The sequence below is a fragment of the Xenopus laevis genome, chromosome 6L (genome assembly GCF_017654675.1).
Source record: "Xenopus laevis strain J_2021 chromosome 6L, Xenopus_laevis_v10.1, whole genome shotgun sequence".
Lineage (NCBI taxonomy): Eukaryota > Metazoa > Chordata > Amphibia > Anura > Pipidae > Xenopus > Xenopus laevis.
Window position 1 is genome coordinate 131,065,821 of NC_054381.1, and position 21,611 is coordinate 131,087,431.

Below are 21,611 nucleotides of genomic sequence, written 5' to 3' on the forward strand. Positions count from 1 at the left end.
CATTTAGACTGTAAGCCCCACGGGGTAGGGTTCTCCATCCTTTTGTCTCCTTGACACTGCGCACCTAATCTGTAGTGTAATTAGATTTTATATTTATGTGAATTGTATTTCTAATAATGCACTTATTGTTACTTATTAATGCAGTGATCCCTTGTCTAATTTATTGTTTTGCTGTACAGTGCTTTGCTCTCAAGGAGCGCTATACAAATAAAAATATACACTTCTGTTTTATATTATATTGTTAATCAGCTGGATATTGTTAATGAGTGGTTTGAAAATATTGCCATAGAATGAACCAAGTACATTTAGCATTAGACTAAATGCCCCCGAACCCTTTTAAGGCAGGTGATGTTCTTTCCACAATTTGCTATGGAATATTATGTAAACTCTTCTCATCTTCCAACCTGAAATGATGCCATCCAATCGGTGTTTTTGTTATCTAACTCCTCCTTGTCCATAAGTTTGGCTTTCAGAGGACCGTTATAAATACTGAGACTGCTCTTTCTCCAGGAATCAAGCAGTAATGTGTAAAAGCTGTTATCTAGAAAGCCTTCCAGCAGCCAAAGCTCTCTAGCAAGCAGGCTTTCCTTTTTTTCTTGTTTTCAAACCCCCACCCTCTTTTTTTTATTTTCTTTCCCTGACTTCATGACAGGATATATTGTCCGGTAACAAGGCTGAGCAGTTCACAACATAAATCTCAGTTAACCAGCTGGAGCTTGTGCCACATCTTTAGCATTTGAAAGGTAAGTCAAACAGTCAAACTCATTTCTTAATACTTAAACTGTTGTCCTTAAATGCATCATGCTGTTGATAGTCATGCCAGATGGGTTCTATGGTCATTTGGCATCTACTGAAATGTCATTATTTAGTCTATTCTGTTTAAACCCATGTTTGGATGTCATTTGTATCATTGAGTGCCTATGCAATGCTCTTACCATTTTAACTGATAGCGCCATTAAAGGGGAACTATCGCAAAAATGAAAAATTAATATGAGCTTCCTCTTACTGAAGCAAGAAACTTTCTAAATACAATCAATTCAAAATTCTGCATTGTTTCTGAAATAATCAAGTTTTGTTCACTATTCCTCTCTCAGCATCTGTTTCTCTTCATTCTGTCTTCATGCAGGAGTTGGGGAGTCCAGCTATTCATTGACAGTTAGATCCAATATATCTTATAGGGGGGCTTCCTTTTCTAGCAGATGTATTAGAGCTCACTCAAATAATTGATTCCAGTACAAACAAAATCTAACACAACAACAGCCTTTTGCAAAATTCTGCATGTAGAGAGACAGGATTTTATGATGATTTTAAGGGCTCTTACAGACGAGCGTTTTTACCTGCGCTCCCCTGCGTTCCGTTTTTCTGCGTTCAGCCGCATTGGAGCGTAGGGATTGGCGCATTACATTTTTTCAAATGGGGCTGTACTCACACAGGCGCGTGTAGGCGCCGAACGCAGGTTGAGACACAACATGCTGAATTTTTCCTGCGTTCGGCGCCTACACGCGTCTGTGTGAGTACAGCCCCATTTCAAAAAATATAATGCGTCTATCCCTGCGCTCCCCTGCGGCTGAACGCAGAAAAACGGAACGCAGGGGAGCGCAGGTAAAAACGCTCGTCTGTAAGAGCCCTAATAGAGTGAGCTCTAATACATCTTCTAGGCAAAAGGAGCCCCCCAATAAGATATATTGGATCATTCATCTGACACCCAACTCCTGAATGGAGACAAAAAGAAGAGAAACAGATGCGGGAGGGATTGTGAACAAAAACTTGATTACTTCAGAAGCAGTACAGAATTTTTAATTGATTGTATTTAGAAAGTTTCTTATTTCAATATGCTGAAGCTAATATAAAATTTTAATTTTCACGATAGTTCCCCTTTAAAAAGCTTTTAAAAAGACTTGTGTTCCACATGCTGCCCCCATGCAGAGGAGTTCATGGAAGTTGAATGTATCCCATTTGTATTTACAGATTCCAGGCACTGTATTGCCAAGGCTGACAGCTTGCATTTAAGCTATGATAGACATGATTTCAATCAGTGCTGCTTTCCTGCTTTCCCTTCTGTGCGAAACATGTGGTTTAGTATTACCTAAGTCCTCAGACTTAGCATCTGCAGCCAGCAATTACACCATCATAGAGCCAGATCTGAGCACTCGACTGGACGCTGTCAAAGCTCCCAAGGCCAGAAAGAAGCGCTACATTTCTCAGAATGACATGATCGCAATCGTTGAATACCATAATCAAGTCAGAGGCAAAGTCTTTCCACCTGCCGCCAACATGGAATACATGGTGAGTGAACGTAACTGTCAACTTCTTTGTGTTTTGTAATGATGAATATTTAAATGTTGACTTTAAAATGCCATATTCATCTCCCACTGCATATTTTAGGATACTTCATTTATATTTACAATCTAATAATTATTACAAAAGACGTATACGTAGACGTAAATTGTATTATGATGTAGAGAGTGATAGTCTGAGACAATTTGCAATTGGTTTTCATTTATTATTATTTGTGGTTTTTGAGTTATTTAGCTTTTTATTCGACAGCTCTCCCGTTTGCAGTTTCAGCAATCTGGTTGCTAGGGTTCAAATTACCCTAATGACCATGAACTGATTTGAAAAAGAGACTGGTATATGAATAAGAGAGGTGCTGAACAGAAATATGAGTAATAAAAAGAATCAATAACAATTAATGTGTAGCCTTATAGAGCATTTGTTTTTAGATGGGGACAGTGAACCCCATTTGAAAGCTGGAAAGAGTCAAAAGAAAAAGCAAATTATTAAAAAACTATAAAAAAAGAAGACCAATTGCAAAGCTGATTAGAATGAGCCATTCTATGACATAGCAAAAGTTAATTTTAAGGTGAACCACCCCTTTAAAGGGGTAGTTCACCTTTAAATTAGTTTTTAGTATGATGTAGAGAATGATATTCTTAGACAATAGGCAACTGGTTTTCATTTTTTATTAATTGTGGTTCGTGAATTATTTAGCATTTTATTCAGCAGCTCTCAAGTTTGCAGTTTCAGCAATCTGGTTGCTACGCTCCAAATTACCCTAGCAACCATGCCTTGATAAGAGACAGGAATATGAGTAGGGGAGGGGCTGAATAGAAAGACGAGTAATAAAAAGTAGGAATAACAATTCATTTGTAGACTTAGAGAGCATTTGTTTTAGATTTTGTCAGTGACCCACACGTGGAAGCTGGAAAGAGTCAGAAGAAGGCAAATAATTCAAAAACTATATTAAAAAAAAAAGAAAAAATGAAGGCCAATTAAAAAGTTGCGTACAATTAGCCATTCTATAACATACTAAAAGTTAACTTAAAGGTGAACCACCCCTTTAACCGGTATAAAATAAAAGAAGAGAATGAACATTAAGTGCATGGTCTATGATACCATTTCACACTAATAGAATAATACAAATGGGTATTAGCTTTTACACCAAAGTACATACAATTCCTACCTTCATAATATTAACATAAGCACATTCGTCCACTCTTATTTGTTGTGGAAATGAGTCATTTGCCAACTACCCACAAAAAACACATTATGCTGCTGGGAACAAAGTCTGCTTCCTGCTCTAACAACTGTATGAGTGACAGCGATTTGGGTAGTAGCCAGTCTGCTGTCCTGAATCAATATTGACATTCTTATTGAGCATTTAATTCCGGTTTATTTTGCACATGTGACCGACTTTGGTCACCACTGATCCCCCAACATGCACAATAAGCTGACGATAATGGTAATCACACAAAATGTGGACATGCAGGAACTGGTAAAAAACAAGAATAGGCAGAAAATCAGGTGGATTGAGAAGAGAGATGTAGTCATTAAAACACCCATATAGACAATGAACTATGGATGCACCAAATACACTATTTTGGATTCAGCCGAACCCACGAATCCTTCACAAAAGATTTGGCCGAATACCGAACCGAATCTGAATTCTAATTTGCATATGCAAATTAGGGGTGGCAATGGAAAAATATTTTTTACTTCCTTGTTTTGTAACAAAAAGTCATGTCATTTGCACATGCAAATTCAGATTCGGTTCGGCCAGGCAGAAGGATTCGGCCGAATCTGAATATTGCTGAAAAAGGCTGAACCCTGGCCGAATCCCGAACCGAATCCTGGATTCGGTGCGTCCCTACAATGAACACATGAGGTTCTGGGTTTTGCCCACGGGGTGTTATTTTCAAGTACACACATATTCAGACCTCCCCCATTAAATCTGAAAATGTGGGTATGCTTTCTTAAAGGGAAACTCCACAAAAACATAACTTAAAGGGGACCCGTCACCCCCAAAAAATTATTCAAAATCCTATTTTATCACATTAGTCAAGCAAAATTAACTTTAATTACACTATATAAATTATTTGAATCTTGTTTCCTTCCAGTCTGGGAATTCATAATTATAACAAGCAGGCAGGAGCCATTTTGTGGACACTGTTATTAAGACAAGCCTTGTATCATCTCAGAATCTTGTTTGTGCACCAGAATGGGGGACCTGATGTCCATCCCCATGTACTGGCTACACAATTAAATGGTGAAGAGAACGGGGGAATGTGGGGAGAGCAGTGACATCTGGGAAGAGCTAAATGGAAAGTGAAAGAAATTGTCTGCCCGGGCTCTATGACCAGGGCATAGGGGAGGGGCAGACAATATTTGATTGACATCTGAAATTTTAAAATGAGCTTACAACAGCTATGAATGCTTTAATAAAAAATAGAAATTGGTTTTCATGTTTAATTTGAAAAGGACTTTTATTATACAGATTTTTGTGTCTGGGTGACAGGTCCACTTTAAGCTTTTTGAAAAGTAAATATAAATTCAAGCAACTTTGCAATATACATCAGTTAAAAAATATGCATACTTTTCATCATTTTAATGGTTTCTGACAGTTCCCTACGCCTCCTGCTGATCTCTCTGACTACTTTGCTGAGCTGGCTGACTACTGTTACATTGTATTAACAGCCATCTGTCCTCAGCCTGCATCCTCCAAACCCCACAAGTGATTTCAATAAGGAAAGGAACATCCCAGTGCAATGCATTGTGGGTTATGTAGTTCCTGCATGCTGTCTGTAAGATGTGGAGAAGTTGTTACAATTTGTAACATCAGTGTTTTAGAAGCAGAAGAAAAAGACAAAAAAAAAAGTTGCTTAACATTGGCCATATTAAAAGTTAACTTAAATCATATGACCTGTACAGTCTTTATTTCCTTTCTCTTATTCCCTTTTTGCTCTACAAGAATTCTTGCAGCACTGTAATTCAATTTTCATTGAGGCAGCAGGACTTCTGGGTCTGTTTCTTGGATAGCAAACTCCGTGTGTCAGCTTCTCGAGTGACTCCCAGCACAGTGCACCACTTGGAATATCAAATGTTACTCGGCGAAAACTGCCGTGAAAAACTGTCATCGTTACTTAATGATTAATTTATTTGTGAATATTTAGAAGTCCTCAGAGCTCAGAAATTAATGAATAGATGTATTATTCGCTTGTAATGTTGATGCATATTGTATTGGGCCTTTAGTCTATGTACCAAGGAGTATACCCTAACTACAACCAGCTTTAATGGAACATAACTCTGGACCTTCAAGTCATACAAATACAATGAACATAGGGGTTAAAGGAGAACTAAAGCTAAACTAAAGAAGTAGCTAGAAACAGCGCCGTTTCTGGGGAAGGAGCCGCCTGAGGCGGCTCCTGCATTGCCGCCCCCGCACCGACTTACCTGTCGGCGAGGGGAGGCAGGAAAACGATTGCGGAGAGCGCAATTGCGCTCTCTCGCAATAGCGCAGCCGAATTTCCGGTTTAAAAACCGGAAATTCGGCTCTTAAAGGTGCAGGAGCGGCTTTTTGCCGCCCCTGGAATCCTGTCTGGCGCTGCCGCCTGAGGCGAGCGGCTCAGCTCGCCTCATTGGCGGAGCGCCCCTGGCTAGAAATGTTGTACATTATGTTTTGGGCTTCTGTACCTGCCCTTTAGCAGTAAAGATCTGTGTCTCCAAAGATGCCCCAGTAGCTCCCCATCTTCTTTTCTGCTGATTCACTGCACATGCTCTGTGCTGCTGTCACTTACTGAGCTTAGGGACCCACTCACAATATACAGTGCACATAGAATAGAGATGTCACAGTATAAGGCTAATTCGTAATTAATACAGATAATTACTACATGGCAGCACAGAAACCAGTGCAACTAGCATCAGAATTTAATAATCAGCCCTATAGCTCCGCTTAAATTACAGAGAGCGGAAATTACATTTTCTGCTTGATAATTAGTGACGACCCCTACGCTCAGTTTCTCAACAGCTGCTCAGAGCCCATAGAGCATGTGAGTGTCGCAGACACTTTCCAAGATGGTGACCCCCTGTGACAAGTTTGAAGTCCTTGATCATTGCTGCTATTGACAAGCTGAAACTTTAGGCTGGTGCAATAAGTTCAGTATATAAAATATGGCATTTTTAGCCAAATACATTATTAGGGTTTAGTTCTCCTTTAAACAATAATGAATTGGGTGGGTAATATATGTCAGTAATGAGTGAGTTTCCTACCACATGTAACACATTATAGTCACAACCATGTGCCAATGCTCAGAGGTAGTTTGTTCTACTAATGAGCTGGTTAGACTGTTTTGTGTACAGTGACTTAAACTGTTTTTGTTGGCAGCGAAAAAACGTTTTCCAAACATCGCCGGTTTCAGTTTCCTGGCCCACTTTAGCAGCTTAAAGTCAAAGTCTTAGGAAGAAAGAACTCTCCATATTCACACACACACATGCTGCCCTGAGAGAAGCAACATTCTTACCAGTCTAGAAATATTTGAAATATTCTCCTGACATCTTTACAATGTTTTCAGTAGTAGCAGTAGAACTGGACAACAGCTGGCAAACAGGTTACAGACACAGCAGACCACCACCCTGGTGCTCAAAAGGCAGATGGTTTACCATGTAACTCAAAGAAACGCTTTTCCTTCCCACTTTGAAATAGTCGGAAACGAAGGGGCAAAGGTCAAAGAAATACAACTAATGGGTCTAGGATACCAATTAGTTATTTTCTCATGACGCACACAGTCACCAACAGTTCCGTAATGCAGTCTCTGAACAAATAGACTTCGATGCTCACCAGCTGAACCAAGTCCTTCTAAAGTATGTGCAGCCAGATGTTAGGAAGGAGGAAAATATATTGGCTATTTTATTTGCTATAGATTCTAGAGGCTGTAGTATGTAATTCTATTGCAGTTAATCACTATAGAATTAAGTGCAGGTGTGCTAAATGATGAACTGTATGTTTTTGTTGCATTCCCCAAAAAGAAATGAAAGAGACTTTATGAAGATTAAGATGGTGTTCAAAGTAGACACCATTTACACTTTCCTTAGTATTTGGACACTTGGCTAGTGATGGGCTGATTTATTCAGCAGCGCAAATTTGCGGCAAAGGTCCACGGGGGCGAATAAATTTACGAAATCATCAAGACAATTCTGACGCCTGTGGCAATTAATAGATGCCCTTTGACTTTAATGTGCATCGGAATTGTTGCTGGCATCAGAAATGTTGCCGGCATTGGAATTGTCGCCTTTGCCATTTCGTGAATTTCACTAGAAATTCGCAAATTCTTCGGCGAAACGGGAGAAATTCGCTCATCACTACACTTGAACAGTTCAGAGCACTGGAGCTCAAGGGTCATTTATATAGACCCAGGACATAAGTGACTCCCTAAGTCTCATTCAAAGAGCAGTTCCGCCCCAGGGTCTGGCTGCTCTCTGTAGAGTCCTTCACGGATCCAATTGGAAGGAACTGTGCCCAAACTGCACCCGCGAACCCCTAACCAGACCCACCACCCAACACACCCCCCTACCCAGAGCCACTACTCTACCCAGACCCTGTACAGTTAAACTTACCGGCAGTGACATCATCGTAAGCCGGAAGTGACATCACTCCTGCACTGAATCATCAGGAAAGGTATTAAAAAAAATACCTGCAACGCTAGGTCCATTCTTGGTGATATAATCCCAGTACAAGATCTGTGTCAGTTCTATACAGTATATGGAAAATTATATTTATTTGCTTTCATCATCAGAGTTTATGGGAATTTCCATTCTACAGAATAGTGGTTTCATTACCTTGGAGGGAATTTTTATACAAATATTTTATTATTCTATTAAACGTTCCTAGAGTTTATCTGGTGAGCTCGACAGACTTAATTCTGTTGGAATTTTATCATAACTAGTGCCAGCTTCTGCAGTGCACAATGCTGACAGGCTTTGGAATGCTTCTTTAATAGTGGTAAAAAGTAGCGAAGACACACAAAATCACTCTTAATTCCATATCTTTTTACATCATTGGTAATGCCTTAGTATTGTTGTAAAGTGAATGTTAACTTGTGGAATGGGGAGATTCATCCAGAATAGTAATGGAATTTCAGAAAAAGACAAATTGTGTTTATAGTTTATTTCCTTGCAAAACATTTCCATTGTAAAGCACTTTAAGAAGTGTGATCCTATCTTGGCCACCACTTGAATTCTAGGATACACATCATCAATATCTCACCATCCACATGTCCTCAATCCCCTTTGCTGAATGAAAGGGTACTGGAAATTTCTCTCAATGGCAGTGCCATCACCTAGTGGCATCCAGGGATTACACCTAAGGGTGGCCCCACTGGGAAACAATAATTGAAAACACACACATGCAGCAAAAAAATAGAACTTTATATAAGTGAAGGATAAAGGCAAATTCAAATCACATTTCAATATTAACCGTGCCTTGGGGGACCCATGTGGTCTTTCAACTCCTGGCAATAGTTACCCCGGACACAGTCCCAAACTCCCACTCTTGCTGGACAAGCACAGTCCCAATCCCATGAGCTTTATACCCCAGGCGGCACTACATCCCCTCTATAACTCTCCTTTGGATAGAGACAGTGGCTCCCATGCAGCAGTAAAGTCATACATAGAAACATTTCTGTGCAGCTCCACATGAAAGAATTCATAATCCTGACTTAATCTTGTTTCCTCATATAGTCCATAGAAGCCCTCATTTATAAGTAGGGATCCAGGATTTGGCCATTTTCAGCAGGGGATTCTGCCTTTTTCAGTAGGATTCAGCCGAATTTTTCATCACACAGGAAGTCAAATTTTTTTTTAGCTGAGTGCTGTGCGTGCGGTTCTCTTTCTCCCTGATTTAGATATGCAAATTAGGGTTTGGATTTGGTTCTGTATTCAGCTGAATCTTTCACAAAGGATTTGGGGTCCAGCTGAATACTAAAAAAGTGGATTCAGTGCATCCCTATCTATATGTGATGTTACTTGGATGCATCACAAGCATTATTGAAATTCATTTGACTGGGACACCTGGGAGGGGTACTGGAGCACTGATATTAAAAGGAGACTAAAGGTGGCCATATATGATAAGCAACCTCGCCAAATGAGCATATCATTATGCCCACCAATGGCAGGGCAATACTGGGCTAGGGCTAGGGCAGATGAATCGATCTAAAGAATCGACTAATCGTGTAAAGGACCGCTATCGGCAACTTTAATCTGCCCGTGTATGGCCACCTTAACTTCCATGCATGATAATAAGGCACTAAAGCATTGGTCCCCTTATCCTACCCTGCTAGATCTTCTTCTGGTTAGGACTATTTTTTCTAATCCAGGCTCATTCTTCATTGTCGCCTACCAATCCATGTTATACACCTCCATCTTCATTGATAGAGGTCTAGAAAATTGTCTATAGTGCCAGTAAAGGCCTTCATGGGACTTTTAATGGAGTAAGTTGACACCGTCACACGTATCTATCCAAATCCCACATATACAGGTTGTCAGGACTCGTTGTGATTCAAAGCTGGTCTGTGCAGTGGTTTATGTGGTCTGCATGTGCTTTTTCCCTGCTAGGGGCTTTGGGAGTCCATTGCAGACAAGAATCTACATAACATTACATCTGTTATCCTCTGTCTTCTCCTACAGGCCAAAATTACATAATTCATATTTTTACTATTTGTTTATTAGTTAAGATAGCCTTTCTTCCTGCTTCTTTGCTGGATTTTTAAATTTTCTTCTCCAATCCTGTACCTGTATCTTTTCGCCGAATCACTCATTTGGATGAAGCCATTTGGCGAAACAGGTCAGCTATAGGACGAGAGTGTGGAAGCAGCAGCCGGTGACCCGAGGAAACTACACTGGACTAAGGTGAACGCATTGGACGGTTCAGTTACGCAAAGGACTCGGAACAATAGACCAGAATGCCACATTAGTTTTAAAGCGATTTTATTGGAGGAACGCTTGTGAGTGCAATTTTGAATTATTTATTAAAATTTTTATAACGCTTCCACACGTTACTTCCTTTTTACCCACTAAAGTTTTAAGAGGAATGAAAGCGGACTGAGACGCTCAAATTACAAATGCCTGTATCAACTTACTTCTTGTAAGTATAAACACCTGCCAGACACACTAGGATCGGAGTGTGGGCTTCTGTGCAACTATAACTCTAAACATCACGGGTGTCAAAACTTGGATACATAAATAAGGACTATAGCTGAAATATCGAACTTTTACACTAGTTAAATATTAACTCCTGATGGTGGTGCATGAATTTTTTATTCACATGCGGTTATATTCGAACATAGCAAAAATATCAGATTGTTCTGCTATGAATGCACAGTGTACCTTGAATGATATTCCGTATAGTGGTTCAAAGTACAAATTGAATGTCCTGATGAAGAACTGATGAACATTAATCATCAGGAACTAGGTATAACGTATGTTTTTTTTTTTAATTCTAACTCAGAAGGGGTCATTTAAGAAGTACTAGATCACTAAGTATTGTAAAATCGAACCCTTTAGTGCTTCAAAAATCTTTTGTCTAGAGTTAGGCCTTGTGATTGATTAAAAACATGGCAGCTGTAGCAGCTACAAGGCAGTCATGTCCATCAGCCTCTCAGTGTAAGACGCGCCAGGAGATCACCTGGTATCCTAACCTCCAGGCGCATATCTTCCAGGCTGAGGGGGTGCAGACGCTTTAAGGGTTCACCTCACGATCATTTAAGTGATGCTGGCGTCGCTTCACCAGCCTCTATGCTCAGTGTCGCGACTTTCGTGTCATGATGTCATCAATTGGCGCAGAATTTTAAATTTGCACCAAATTCTCTATAAAAAGCCAATTCATTCTGACAGTGCCAGGGCCGGATTTGACTAAGCGGCGCCCCGAGGCCCACATGGTCCCAGTGCCGACCACTTCCGATCCTCTCTGCCCCTGCCCCCCGTTGCCGCAGTGTTCTAGCGCCGGTCGTAGTGCTGTAAGGCACAGAAGCACTGGGGAGCTTCGCGTCCACAGTGCGCCCAAGGATGTGGCTGGGCAGCACCACAAATCCGGGCCTGGACAGTGCCTCAGATGGCTTCTGTTTTAAGATCCTACTTTTTGAAATATCCTGTTTTTTTACTCCGATTCTAGCCATCTGCCTCGACCCGTATTGCTTGTTTCCCGACTACGTCTTGCCTAATCCTTGCCTCTTACAGACTTATACTATTTCACGCACTAACTCTTTGTTGGTTCCACAGCAGAAAGCCCGGGGCCCCAAAAGCGCGTCGGTGAACACCGGAATCCACAGGGATCTCCTGTGTATTTAAGTGTATCCGCTGCTTCTAAGGATCCTAATAGTCAAGTACGTTATAGTCAGGTTCTCAATACAGGCCTCCTTTGCACCATCCAGAAACTCTCTGAAATAGGTAAGGAACAGTGTGTCTATGTGCCTACCCCCTGTCCCTCCTGTATAAAGTGCTGACAAACACAGGTAGCCCTGTATTCATGGGGGGGGGGCACAGGTCGGAGTGCACTTTGCACCCTTGGTATAGTAACTCTTGTAAGTGGTCACATTAAAATTACATGTTTGGCACCCAATTGTTTCATATATCCAGGTGAAAACCGTTCTAGACCAAGTGGCATACATTTGGGAACATATCGACTAAGCTGGCCATAGATGTTGAGATTTTTAAAAGATCCGATCCTCATCGTGAGACCACATTTATCTCGGAACAATCGTACGAATTGACCATCAACTAAAAAGACCAATTTGCCAGGAAAACAAAGAGTAGCTGCCTGCTTGGTCCTGCAAACATATATAGATTGCACTGGGGCCGAGAAAGATTTTTTGACCTGGCCGATCAATTTCCTGACAGATGTTGGCCGAAAAATCGTAAGATGTACAATCATTAGAATCCTACCAACCGCACGATAATTTCGAAGGATTGGTCGGACTTTGCTAAAATCGGTCGTTCAGAAAGAAGAATCGTCGAGTCTATGGGGAGCTTTATTTATGACTTTATAACATTTTATCATGCATTTTCAGTTACATATGTGAATTTTAAAAATTGTATACGTTTTCTGGTTAATGAAGTTTATATATGTGGGAGTTGTTAGAGTCTTAGAAACCATGAAGCCTTTTAACAATTTACGCCTTACTAAGCATACTGATAAATGACAGTCATTGGTATCTGAGTCAGAGATACAATTGTGAATTCATGAAGATCCATTCATCTGATTCTCAGAAAGGGGCACTAAATAGTTGCAGAAAAACTCTCTGTAGGCCCATGGCTGAGAGATATATAATTATGGGGGATTAACAGAGCCTTGGGTAATTTAGTATGAATTGTGACAAATGTAACAGTTTTTAGTCACTGACAGATTCTAATGATTTCAGCATGCTAAAATTTGCAAAACTAATAGTCGCATAATTAGCTGGTGAAATAAGAGTCTGTATTAGAAGACTGCAAGGGAATAAATAACCAAGAAGAAACAGGCTTACATATAAATAGAACCACATATTATCTTTTATTAACATTGGCAAGGCTACAGCATGCTTTTTTCCCTGAATAACTAAAATGGATTTTCTATCATGCAACTTAGTAGATGGGATTGCAGGAGAAAATCTGTAGAATACAAAACACTGATTGTATGGGTTGATGCAATCAACATCAGTGTCACAGTGCTCCTTAGTCCTTGGCTATTCAATAGGATCTTCCACTCGATTTTAAAAGGTAATGAAATACACGTCTATTAAGTTTATCGTTGTTTATGCTGTATAATCCCTGTGTAAGGTTTCTTTCATTCAGTGTTTGGCGCGATGCCATGGCAAAAGTATTCCTAGGGGTAAAATGTCATCCGGGATGCCAAATGTCATGTGTAAGGCTTATTGAGAACTTGAACCCAATGCAGTACACAGTATACTCTCAGTTGTAGACCGAAAGGTAGTTGTTGAGAGAGAGAGAGAGAGAGAGAGAGAGAGAGAGAGAGAGAGATGTGATCTGAAGCAGTAGTAGACAGTCATATAGTAATTGGAGCATCACAACTCATGATGGTAGACAGTAACACTAGGTAAGGGGGTCTGGTGGTCAGGGCTGGCAGCAAGAGACATAAACAAGCTGTAGGCTGGAGTTTAATCAGGAAGGCAGTAGTATCTGTGCAAAGTATCCAGGCAAAATCAGGGAACCGATTGAAGGTAACAGCAAGAACGGGTGAAAATAGGCATAGACGCAATGGAAAGAATGATGTCCAAGCACTAATTCACCCAATCGTGGGGATCATTGGTGCTCACAGCATCATGATAGACACGCATGGACCATTAGAACATGCTAGCACCCTGCCTGGGGAAGGAGGGAGCCCTGTCAACAAGGGACTTACTAATTCTGGTCAAAAAGGGTGCAATTAAGTGAATTAGGGTGTGTTTGGAGGGTAAATATGGCAGTTTCAATTTGCCATCCAGATGCTAAGGTATGGCTTATAGCAGAAAAGATGCCAGGCTGCAGGGATGACCTAGTGCTCTCGGTTCACATTTATGGTTGATACCAGTTACAATAAAAGCTTTCTTGTTCTTCTTCCCATTAGTTCTATGGTAGACAGGAAGTAGTAGTAGTTGTACCAAATAAGTCATTCAAATACAGATCATGTAGCAGTCTGACACCAAAGTCTTATGGTAAAAGAGAGAATGCTCGGGACCTGGGGTTTTCCGGATAAGGGATATTTCCGTAATTTGGATCTTTATACCTTAAGTCTACTATTTAAACATTAAATAAACCCAAATAGGCTGATTTTGCTAAGTTCAAGGTACTTTTGTATTATTACAGAGAAAAGGGAAAAAGAATTTGACTTATTTGGATAAATTGAAATCTATGGGAGACAGCTTTCCCATAAATCAGAGCTTTCAGGATAGCCGGATTCCAGATAACAGATCTTATTCTTATCCTATCTTTTGAACCTATGGAGAAGACACATGTAATAGTCCTAAGATATCTTATTTCCTTTCTGGTTATCCCTGTTTTCCAGGCTCAGTTGTCACTTACATTTTAAAGTTATTACCCGTCTATTTATCATAACTTCTAAACAGCCATTATTTAGACAATAATACCTTCTTTCCTGTAAAACTGTCACTTTTTAAATCACATTTTTCTGGCATGTTTGCTTACGGAGGTTTAATGGTGTAGAGTGGTTAGGAATTTTTGTTTCCCTTGACTAAATACAGCAAGTTTTATTGATATATCTGGGGGAATGTTATAAAAGTCGGTAACGAAAAAAATATTCGCAATGCAATAAGTTATGACTTTGTGCGAACAAATTTGCCTTTGTGCGAATTTAATATAGCTTTTGCGAACCAGGAAACTGTTTAGCGACCACTTCCGAAGGTTTGCGAATTTTCTAGCTAGCGCCAGTGCGCAGTGAATGTAATAAAACTTCTTACTGAAAAAGTCGTTATGTTTGCTCCAAAAGATTACGACACCTTCAAGCACTTCTTAAAAGTGGGCAATGTGCAATTAAAATTCGCAATGTAATAACAGTTTAAGGAAGAGTATTACATTGCGAAATTAGACTTTTTATTCTGATTTGTGCTAATTGTTTGCTCTTTCCGACTTTTCTTTCATTCCCCAATCGAGTCCATACTGTAGTAAGTTATACAGTGTGTGGCTTTAGCACAACACAAAGCTTGGCATTTGCATCAAGTTACATTGAATTTCTGGAGCAAGGCAGCATGGTCTTAAATTATCCAAAAGCTTGGTATGTTGGATGCATCCCAGCTCCACCGTGAGGTGTTTGTGGGTTATTTAGAGGTATCTGTTCATCCATTCAAATATTTTATTAGCCATTGTTATATTATATTGCAGCTTGTTTCACGTGGAAAAGAATGCTTTTGTAAATAGATGGAACCATAAATTACACAGTGTATCTATGACTGCGTGTAAAATAAATTCCTTATGGGCAACTGCCAGTGGAATATATTTTACTGAAAAGAGTTTTTTGAAGACATGCAATATTGTATGTTAAAGATGCATTTTATCTAACATTTAGGGGTCAGATAAATACTAATGGAGAGGTAGAAAATATAACTAGATCTTGCACAGACATTACACTCCTCTTTATGATTGATATGGATAAATTCCAGACTTATTTACAAATCTCAGAGAAATGTACATAAAGGTTTTGAGGAGATTGATTCTGTTATTTTTCTCTTTTGGTTTTTGTAGCATTCGGTAACCAAAAGGCAAATACTAGTTGGATCAATGAATTTATACCCAAATATTGTATTTCGCTCTTGCAATCATTTATTAAGTATAGGTATGGGATCTGTTATTTGGCAACTCGTTATCCAGAAAGCTCTGACTTACGGATATATTCTATTTTAATGAAATAATTAAAAAATGAAAAAATAATTTCCTTTTTCTCTGTAATAATAAAACAATACCTTGTACTTTTTCCCATCTAATAAATCCTTCTTGGAGTCAAAACAATCTTTATAATAATAATAATAATGTTTAAATTATTTTGTAGTAAATTTAAGGGTATGGACCAGGACATCCAAATTACGGAAAGATCCCTTTGCTGGAAAACCCAAGTTGTGAGGATTCTGGCTAATAAATCCCACACCTGTATTTAGATCCATGATTTGAATTGTTTTCAGGCTCTCCATTTATTATTTAGATTTTATCATACCCCGTGTCGTATCATTATCTTTGATGTTACTTGCAACACACACATTTGCAATTCATGAGACACAGTTTTACAGCACATTCATTGGCTCACTGTAACATTTATTTATTGATTAAACTGATGATGATTCTATGGTTTGTCCTACATCCAGGTCTGGGATGACAACTTGGCAAAATTATCTGAAGCCTGGGCTGCTACCTGTATATGGGATCATGGCCCATCCCATTTACTGAAGTTCCTTGGTCAAAACTTGTCTGTGAGAACAGGAAGGTAAATACTTCCAACTCATTTTAAGTGCTTGTTATCTGCTATACATTATATCACGTCGGTAAGGTAAGCTGAAGGCCTTATACACGCTTCCAAGGCTCCTAAGCCTGTTCAAGAACTTCAATGACTTATTGGCATGACCTCATCATTTTTTTTAAATAATTGGCCCCTGAATTTTTATAATATGCCATATTTAGACCTCCTTGAGAAAATATAGTCGACCAGCATTGTTTTATGTATTGAAAGTTAGAAAATAAGAATTGGTAATAATAAGAAAGGCATTAAGCTGTCTATAACACATTACATTAGAAAAAACATTTTATGCAATTTGAGCTTTTTGACGTTCTGTTATATTTGTTTTATATATTTATTTTATTCAACGGCTCTGGCTGGCTATCCCAGATATTCTTTTAGGAGCAAATACATGTTTACACAGGATCTCCACAGTCCACTATACAAGCTTGTAAAACCCTTTCCTAATACCATTCTGGGAAAACAATAACCCAAAATCCCTTAGGAAAGAAAAAAAACTCTTGGAAACCATAACTTTTTTACAGTATTTTGAGAAAATCTGTATCCTGAAAGGCTCCAGGCAATTTCCCAATATGTTGCAGTGAAATTCTAGCAAATTGACAAAGCAGCGGTACTATACTCTCTAACTTGGAGAGCTCACTCAATCACAAATCATCCCAGTATTATTTATATTACTTATCCAATCAGATCAACAGTGGTGGTTACCATTAAGGATAAGAATAATTCGAATCTTAAATAGGAAATCCATTGCTATTTTATGAAAGTATTAGGTTGTTCATTCTCTCTAATTGAGTCTCAAGGTGGCCACAGATAATATCATACGAAACAAATTTTCGTACGATATTCAGAGCGTGTATGGTGGGAAACAAGCCTACTGGTATTGGCAGAAGACTTGGATATCAGTCAGCTCGTCGATCGGGCTGGATGGAAAATTTTGATCGGGTGCCTTTGAAGGAACCCAAACATTGGCCATTGTTAGTGCTGAATCATCAGATACAGATAGAATTCTATTGTTTCAACCTTTATCTATCTGACAATTCAGCTCTACACGTGTGTATTGAAATGAACGATCTTTCTTGGAAAGATCTTTTCCAAGAAAGATTGTAATTGTTACGTCTATGGCCACCTGACTAGTGGTTTTATAAGACACATATCACTACATTACTTTTTGACCCATGTGGTCATGATATTTGAAATACATAGAACGGTTTCCATTAGGGTTTTCTGAACTTGTGGATGCTTGAGCAGAGGGCTCATTCAGAAGGCCAGTTATATAGTACAATAGTAAGTTAGGTTGAAACCTAACTGCCAGTTGATCCAGAGGAAGGCAAAAAAACCCATTTGAAGCTTCTCCAATGTGCCTTGGACTAATCCCTGGATCAACTTGTACTATGAGCTATCTTCCAAGTTACTAGTTGTTCTTCTGAGATGCACCTGAAAGCACAGCTTTGAAGGTCAGTTAGGGTGTGCTGCTGTTCTAGATATTCTTCCAATTATGGATCAATGACTCGTGCATCAATATGTTCCTATTTCTTAAACCATCTTATTTGCTAAGCAGTGCCAAAGATCTATAGGGACAGGAGCAAGTTCCATTTTATTCTTCCTCTAGTTTTCCTGTTTAAACTTTCCTTTTGCAAGAATACATTAAATGATGATCTGCTGCAAATAAATGCACTTGGAAACGATTTAAACGTGTTTAATTTATAAATCCATATCGATTTGGCCTGTTTTAGATATAAATCTATACTTCAGCTGGTGAAGCCCTGGTATGATGAAGTTAAAGATTATGCTTTTCCATATCCTCAAGAATGCAACCCTCGATGTCCTTTGCGATGTTATGGACCAATGTGTACGCATTACACACAGGTAAAATGATTTTTATTCATGAGTTATTCATGATGAGTAAACCCATTGCATATTTGATGATTAAGAAATATTTGTTTTTTTTGCTTTCCAGATGGTGTGGGCCACAACCAATAGAATAGGGTGTGCTATACATACGTGCCACAATATGAATGTATGGGGGGCCGTATGGAGAAGAGCTGTCTATTTGGTGTGCAATTACTCTCCAAAGTAAGCCTGGTTGTGAAACTTGCAAGTGATTAATGAAATACTGTGCCCCTATTGGTACACTGTGCTTAAATTGCAGTGGGCACTACTTAGCATCAGGCCCAGACTGGCAATCAGTGGGTTCTGGCAAATGCCAGAGGGGCTGTTATAAGGTGCCATAGAAAGTCAGTATTTAGTGGGCTGGTGGGGGCTGTTTGGGCCTCTATGTGGGCTGATTGGGCTTCTGTGTACCTGAAATGCCAGGGCCTATTTTAATTCTCAGTCTGGATCTGCTTAGCATGCACCCATTATTATGATTCTGGGGAAAATGTTACATATTGGGCAAAAAAGAGGCAATTTGTTACTGAATTTTGCACTAAGCATATTTCAGTTGCTTCATAAATGAGACCCTTCTGCATTGTTTTTAATAGTCAGACCCAACAGTCTAGACCATAGCAAAGGGCAGGCAGACATCCCTTTCTATATCAATTACATGAATAAATACCTTCAAAACCACTGGGAATATATAATGAACATTTAATGGAAAGTTCAGTAGAATTATATGTTCCTCTCGTTAGGCAAAATTATATATTTGTGTTTACAAGTAATGTTACCAGATCAAATGAAAAATTGGGGAAGTAGATGTATCCAAGATAATGAAATTAGCTTGTGACCATAGCTAAGGCCTTTAACACCAGAAATAAAATATAAAATGCCCTAAATGCTTTCAGTCCACACTTTTGAAGATTGATCAGATCCGTTTTAAATTGTTGGTACAGATATAGGATCCATTAATAGAAAACCTGTTCTCCAGAAAAATCCAATCCGGAAAACCCCAGGCCCCGAGCATTTTGGATAATAGGTTCCATTCCTGTAATTTTTATGAATCAGTTGGAATTAATTGTGCTATAATTATAATTAGTAAACCCACACATTGGAAGTGAGATGGAAAGAGATGTATGTCTATCAAGTTCAACCTTTTTGTCCACTTGAAAACCTCATAACTGCCAGTTGATCCATATTAATTGATGAGACCTAATTTGTCATGGTGTGAGAAGGACAAGTCTGTCTTTTCTTTGCAGTGGTTTCTATAGTTTAAAGAACCTTGTTGCTCTGGAGTTGTTTCTGGTGTGGGTTCTATCGGGGGAATGTAATAAAAGTCGGTAACGGAAAAACTATTCCCAATGTGAAAAGTTATGCCTTTGCGCAAATTTTCACAAATTTTCCTTCGCGCCAATTTAATATACAGTAGCTTTTGTGAACCCGGAAACTGTTTAGCGCCCACTTCCGACAGTGGAAGAAGGTTTGCGAATTTTATAGTTTGCGCCAGTGCCCAGTAAATGTAATAAAACTTCTCCTTGAAACAGTCGTTATGTTTGCTCCAAAAGATTACGACACCTTCAAGGACTTCTTAAGAGTGCGCAATTAAAATTCGCAATGAAATAACCGTTTAATACATTGAGAGATATGGATTTTTATTCTTATTGGTGCGAATTGTTTTGCTCTTTGCCACTTTAATTACATTTCCCCATATATGTGTTGATAACAGATAAAAGCCATATAAACTGTCAAATAAATGCTTACAATTGGTGCTAAGTGAAGAAGTAGCCCATGATGCTTAGAAACGTGTGTATTAAAATAAACCCAGATATTAGGGGGCACATTCACTTAGTTCGAGTGAAGGAAAAGTTTTTTTTGGCTACTTCGACCATCGAATTGGCTACTTTGACCTTCGACTATGACTTCGACTTCGAATCGAACGATTCGAACTAAAAATTGTTTCGAATATTCGACCATTCGATCGTTGAAGTACTGTCTCTTTAAAAAAAACTTCGACCCCCTACTTCGCCACCTGAAACCTACCGAGGTGCAATGTTAGCCTATGGGGATGGTCCCCATACGCTTTCTAACAATTTTTTGGTCGAAGAAAAATCGCTCGATAGATAGATTAAAATCCTTCGAATCGAACGATTCAAATGATTTAATCGTTCCATCGAACGATCGAACTATTTGCGGTAAATCTATCGAGCTATTTGCAGTAAATCCTTCGACTTCGATATTCGAAGTCGAAGGATTTACATTCGGCAGTCGAATATCGAAGGTTAATTAACCCTCGATATTCGACCATATGTAAATCTGCCCCTGGAAGTCACATTGGACTGAAAAAAACTCTCAAAACTGATCAGCAAAAAAGTTTAAAAATACATAACAGAGACTCAAAATTCCTATAGTTCTCCTATTATGAAAAAGGAATAACTATTACCATTTTGCCAATGTCAATAACATTTTTATTTGTATTTTGCATTTTAGGGGCAACTGGATTGGAGAAGCGCCATACACAATCGGAGTTCCATGTTCAGCCTGCCCCCCGAGCTATGGAGGATCCTGTAGTGACAACCAATGTTTTCCAGGAGTCACCTCCAACTACTTGCACTGGTTTAAGTGATCTCAGTTTGTATTGATTACAAAAGACGATCCGAGTTTCTTTTTTCTCAGTTTTACATTAAATTATTATGAGCTGCTGAGATTCAAATATTTGCACGGTTAGAAACAGAGGCAGATTTGTAACTTATCTCCGCCGACATTTATCATGGCAGAAGCAAGATGGAGAATTTAGCTAATCTTTGGTGCTACTGTTTGCCTTTGAAACAGCTATAGATGTACAGTATGATGATTTGATGGAGGTGAAGAGAAGGGAAGACTTTACACTTGTCTATAAGGAACATATTGGTTAGAGGTTTACGTTTCAGGCAGGTGCTTCATCTATATACAGTATGTTTGTTTTGTAACAATATTCTTCACAACTATATCATATTTAAAAGATATTGTCATGTAGCGTTGAATATAAATGAATATTCTATGAATATATTTCTATCAGAGATAACAGCTTTGTAGTCTGTAAGTATTATTGTAACAGATGATGTCAACCTATACAAACCCCCTTTGTTATTCATTCGATCAGTTGGCTCAATCTCTGCCAGATCTACTTACTAAATCCTGAAGAAGGAGCAAAATCTATTGCAGAATTCTTCTTTAGAAGAGGAAGCAAACACCAGATATTATTATAGAGCAACACAGATATCTTTATTAATGGTGCTTATTTTGATTCTAATTTATTTTTGGTGCTTTATATAAAAAACCTCTTAAAATCAGCATAGAAATGTCTGCCATTGTTATGCTGTAAATGTATATAAAGGGGGTTATCAAGGTCAGTATTTCTAATATCAAACTTCGAGCAACTCCGAATTCCTGAATGGACCTTTTTTATGAAGAAAAAAGCCAGAAAAAATAGGCAAAC

The 21,611-nt window shown here is 38.9% G+C and overlaps 1 protein-coding gene across 1 annotated transcript; it reads left to right on the top strand.

Annotated features, from left to right (window-relative positions):
* The first annotated feature begins 506 nt into the window (after positions 1-506).
* pi15.L (peptidase inhibitor 15 L homeolog) lies at positions 507-21,562 on the top strand. The gene is made up of 6 exons (XM_018268082.2): positions 507-743; positions 1,969-2,286; positions 16,116-16,234; positions 17,998-18,130; positions 18,222-18,337; positions 20,624-21,562. The coding sequence occupies exons 2-6, from the start codon at positions 2,014-2,016 to the stop codon at positions 20,757-20,759; spliced, it is 777 nt and encodes a 258-aa protein (XP_018123571.1). The 5' UTR covers positions 507-743; positions 1,969-2,013; the 3' UTR covers positions 20,760-21,562.
* Positions 21,563-21,611: the final 49 nt, after the last annotated feature.

Bases quoted from the DNA above. Each gene is read 5' to 3' on its own strand.
- pi15.L (XM_018268082.2), top strand. From the start codon at position 2,014: ATGATAGACATGATTTCAATCAGTGCTGCTTTCCTGCTTTCCCTTCTG. The intron at 16,235-17,997 runs GTAAATACTTCC...GGCCTGTTTTAG, and splicing joins TTGTCTGTGAGAACAGGAAG to ATATAAATCTATACTTCAGC. The intron at 18,338-20,623 runs GTAAGCCTGGTT...TTTGCATTTTAG, and splicing joins GTGTGCAATTACTCTCCAAA to GGGCAACTGGATTGGAGAAG.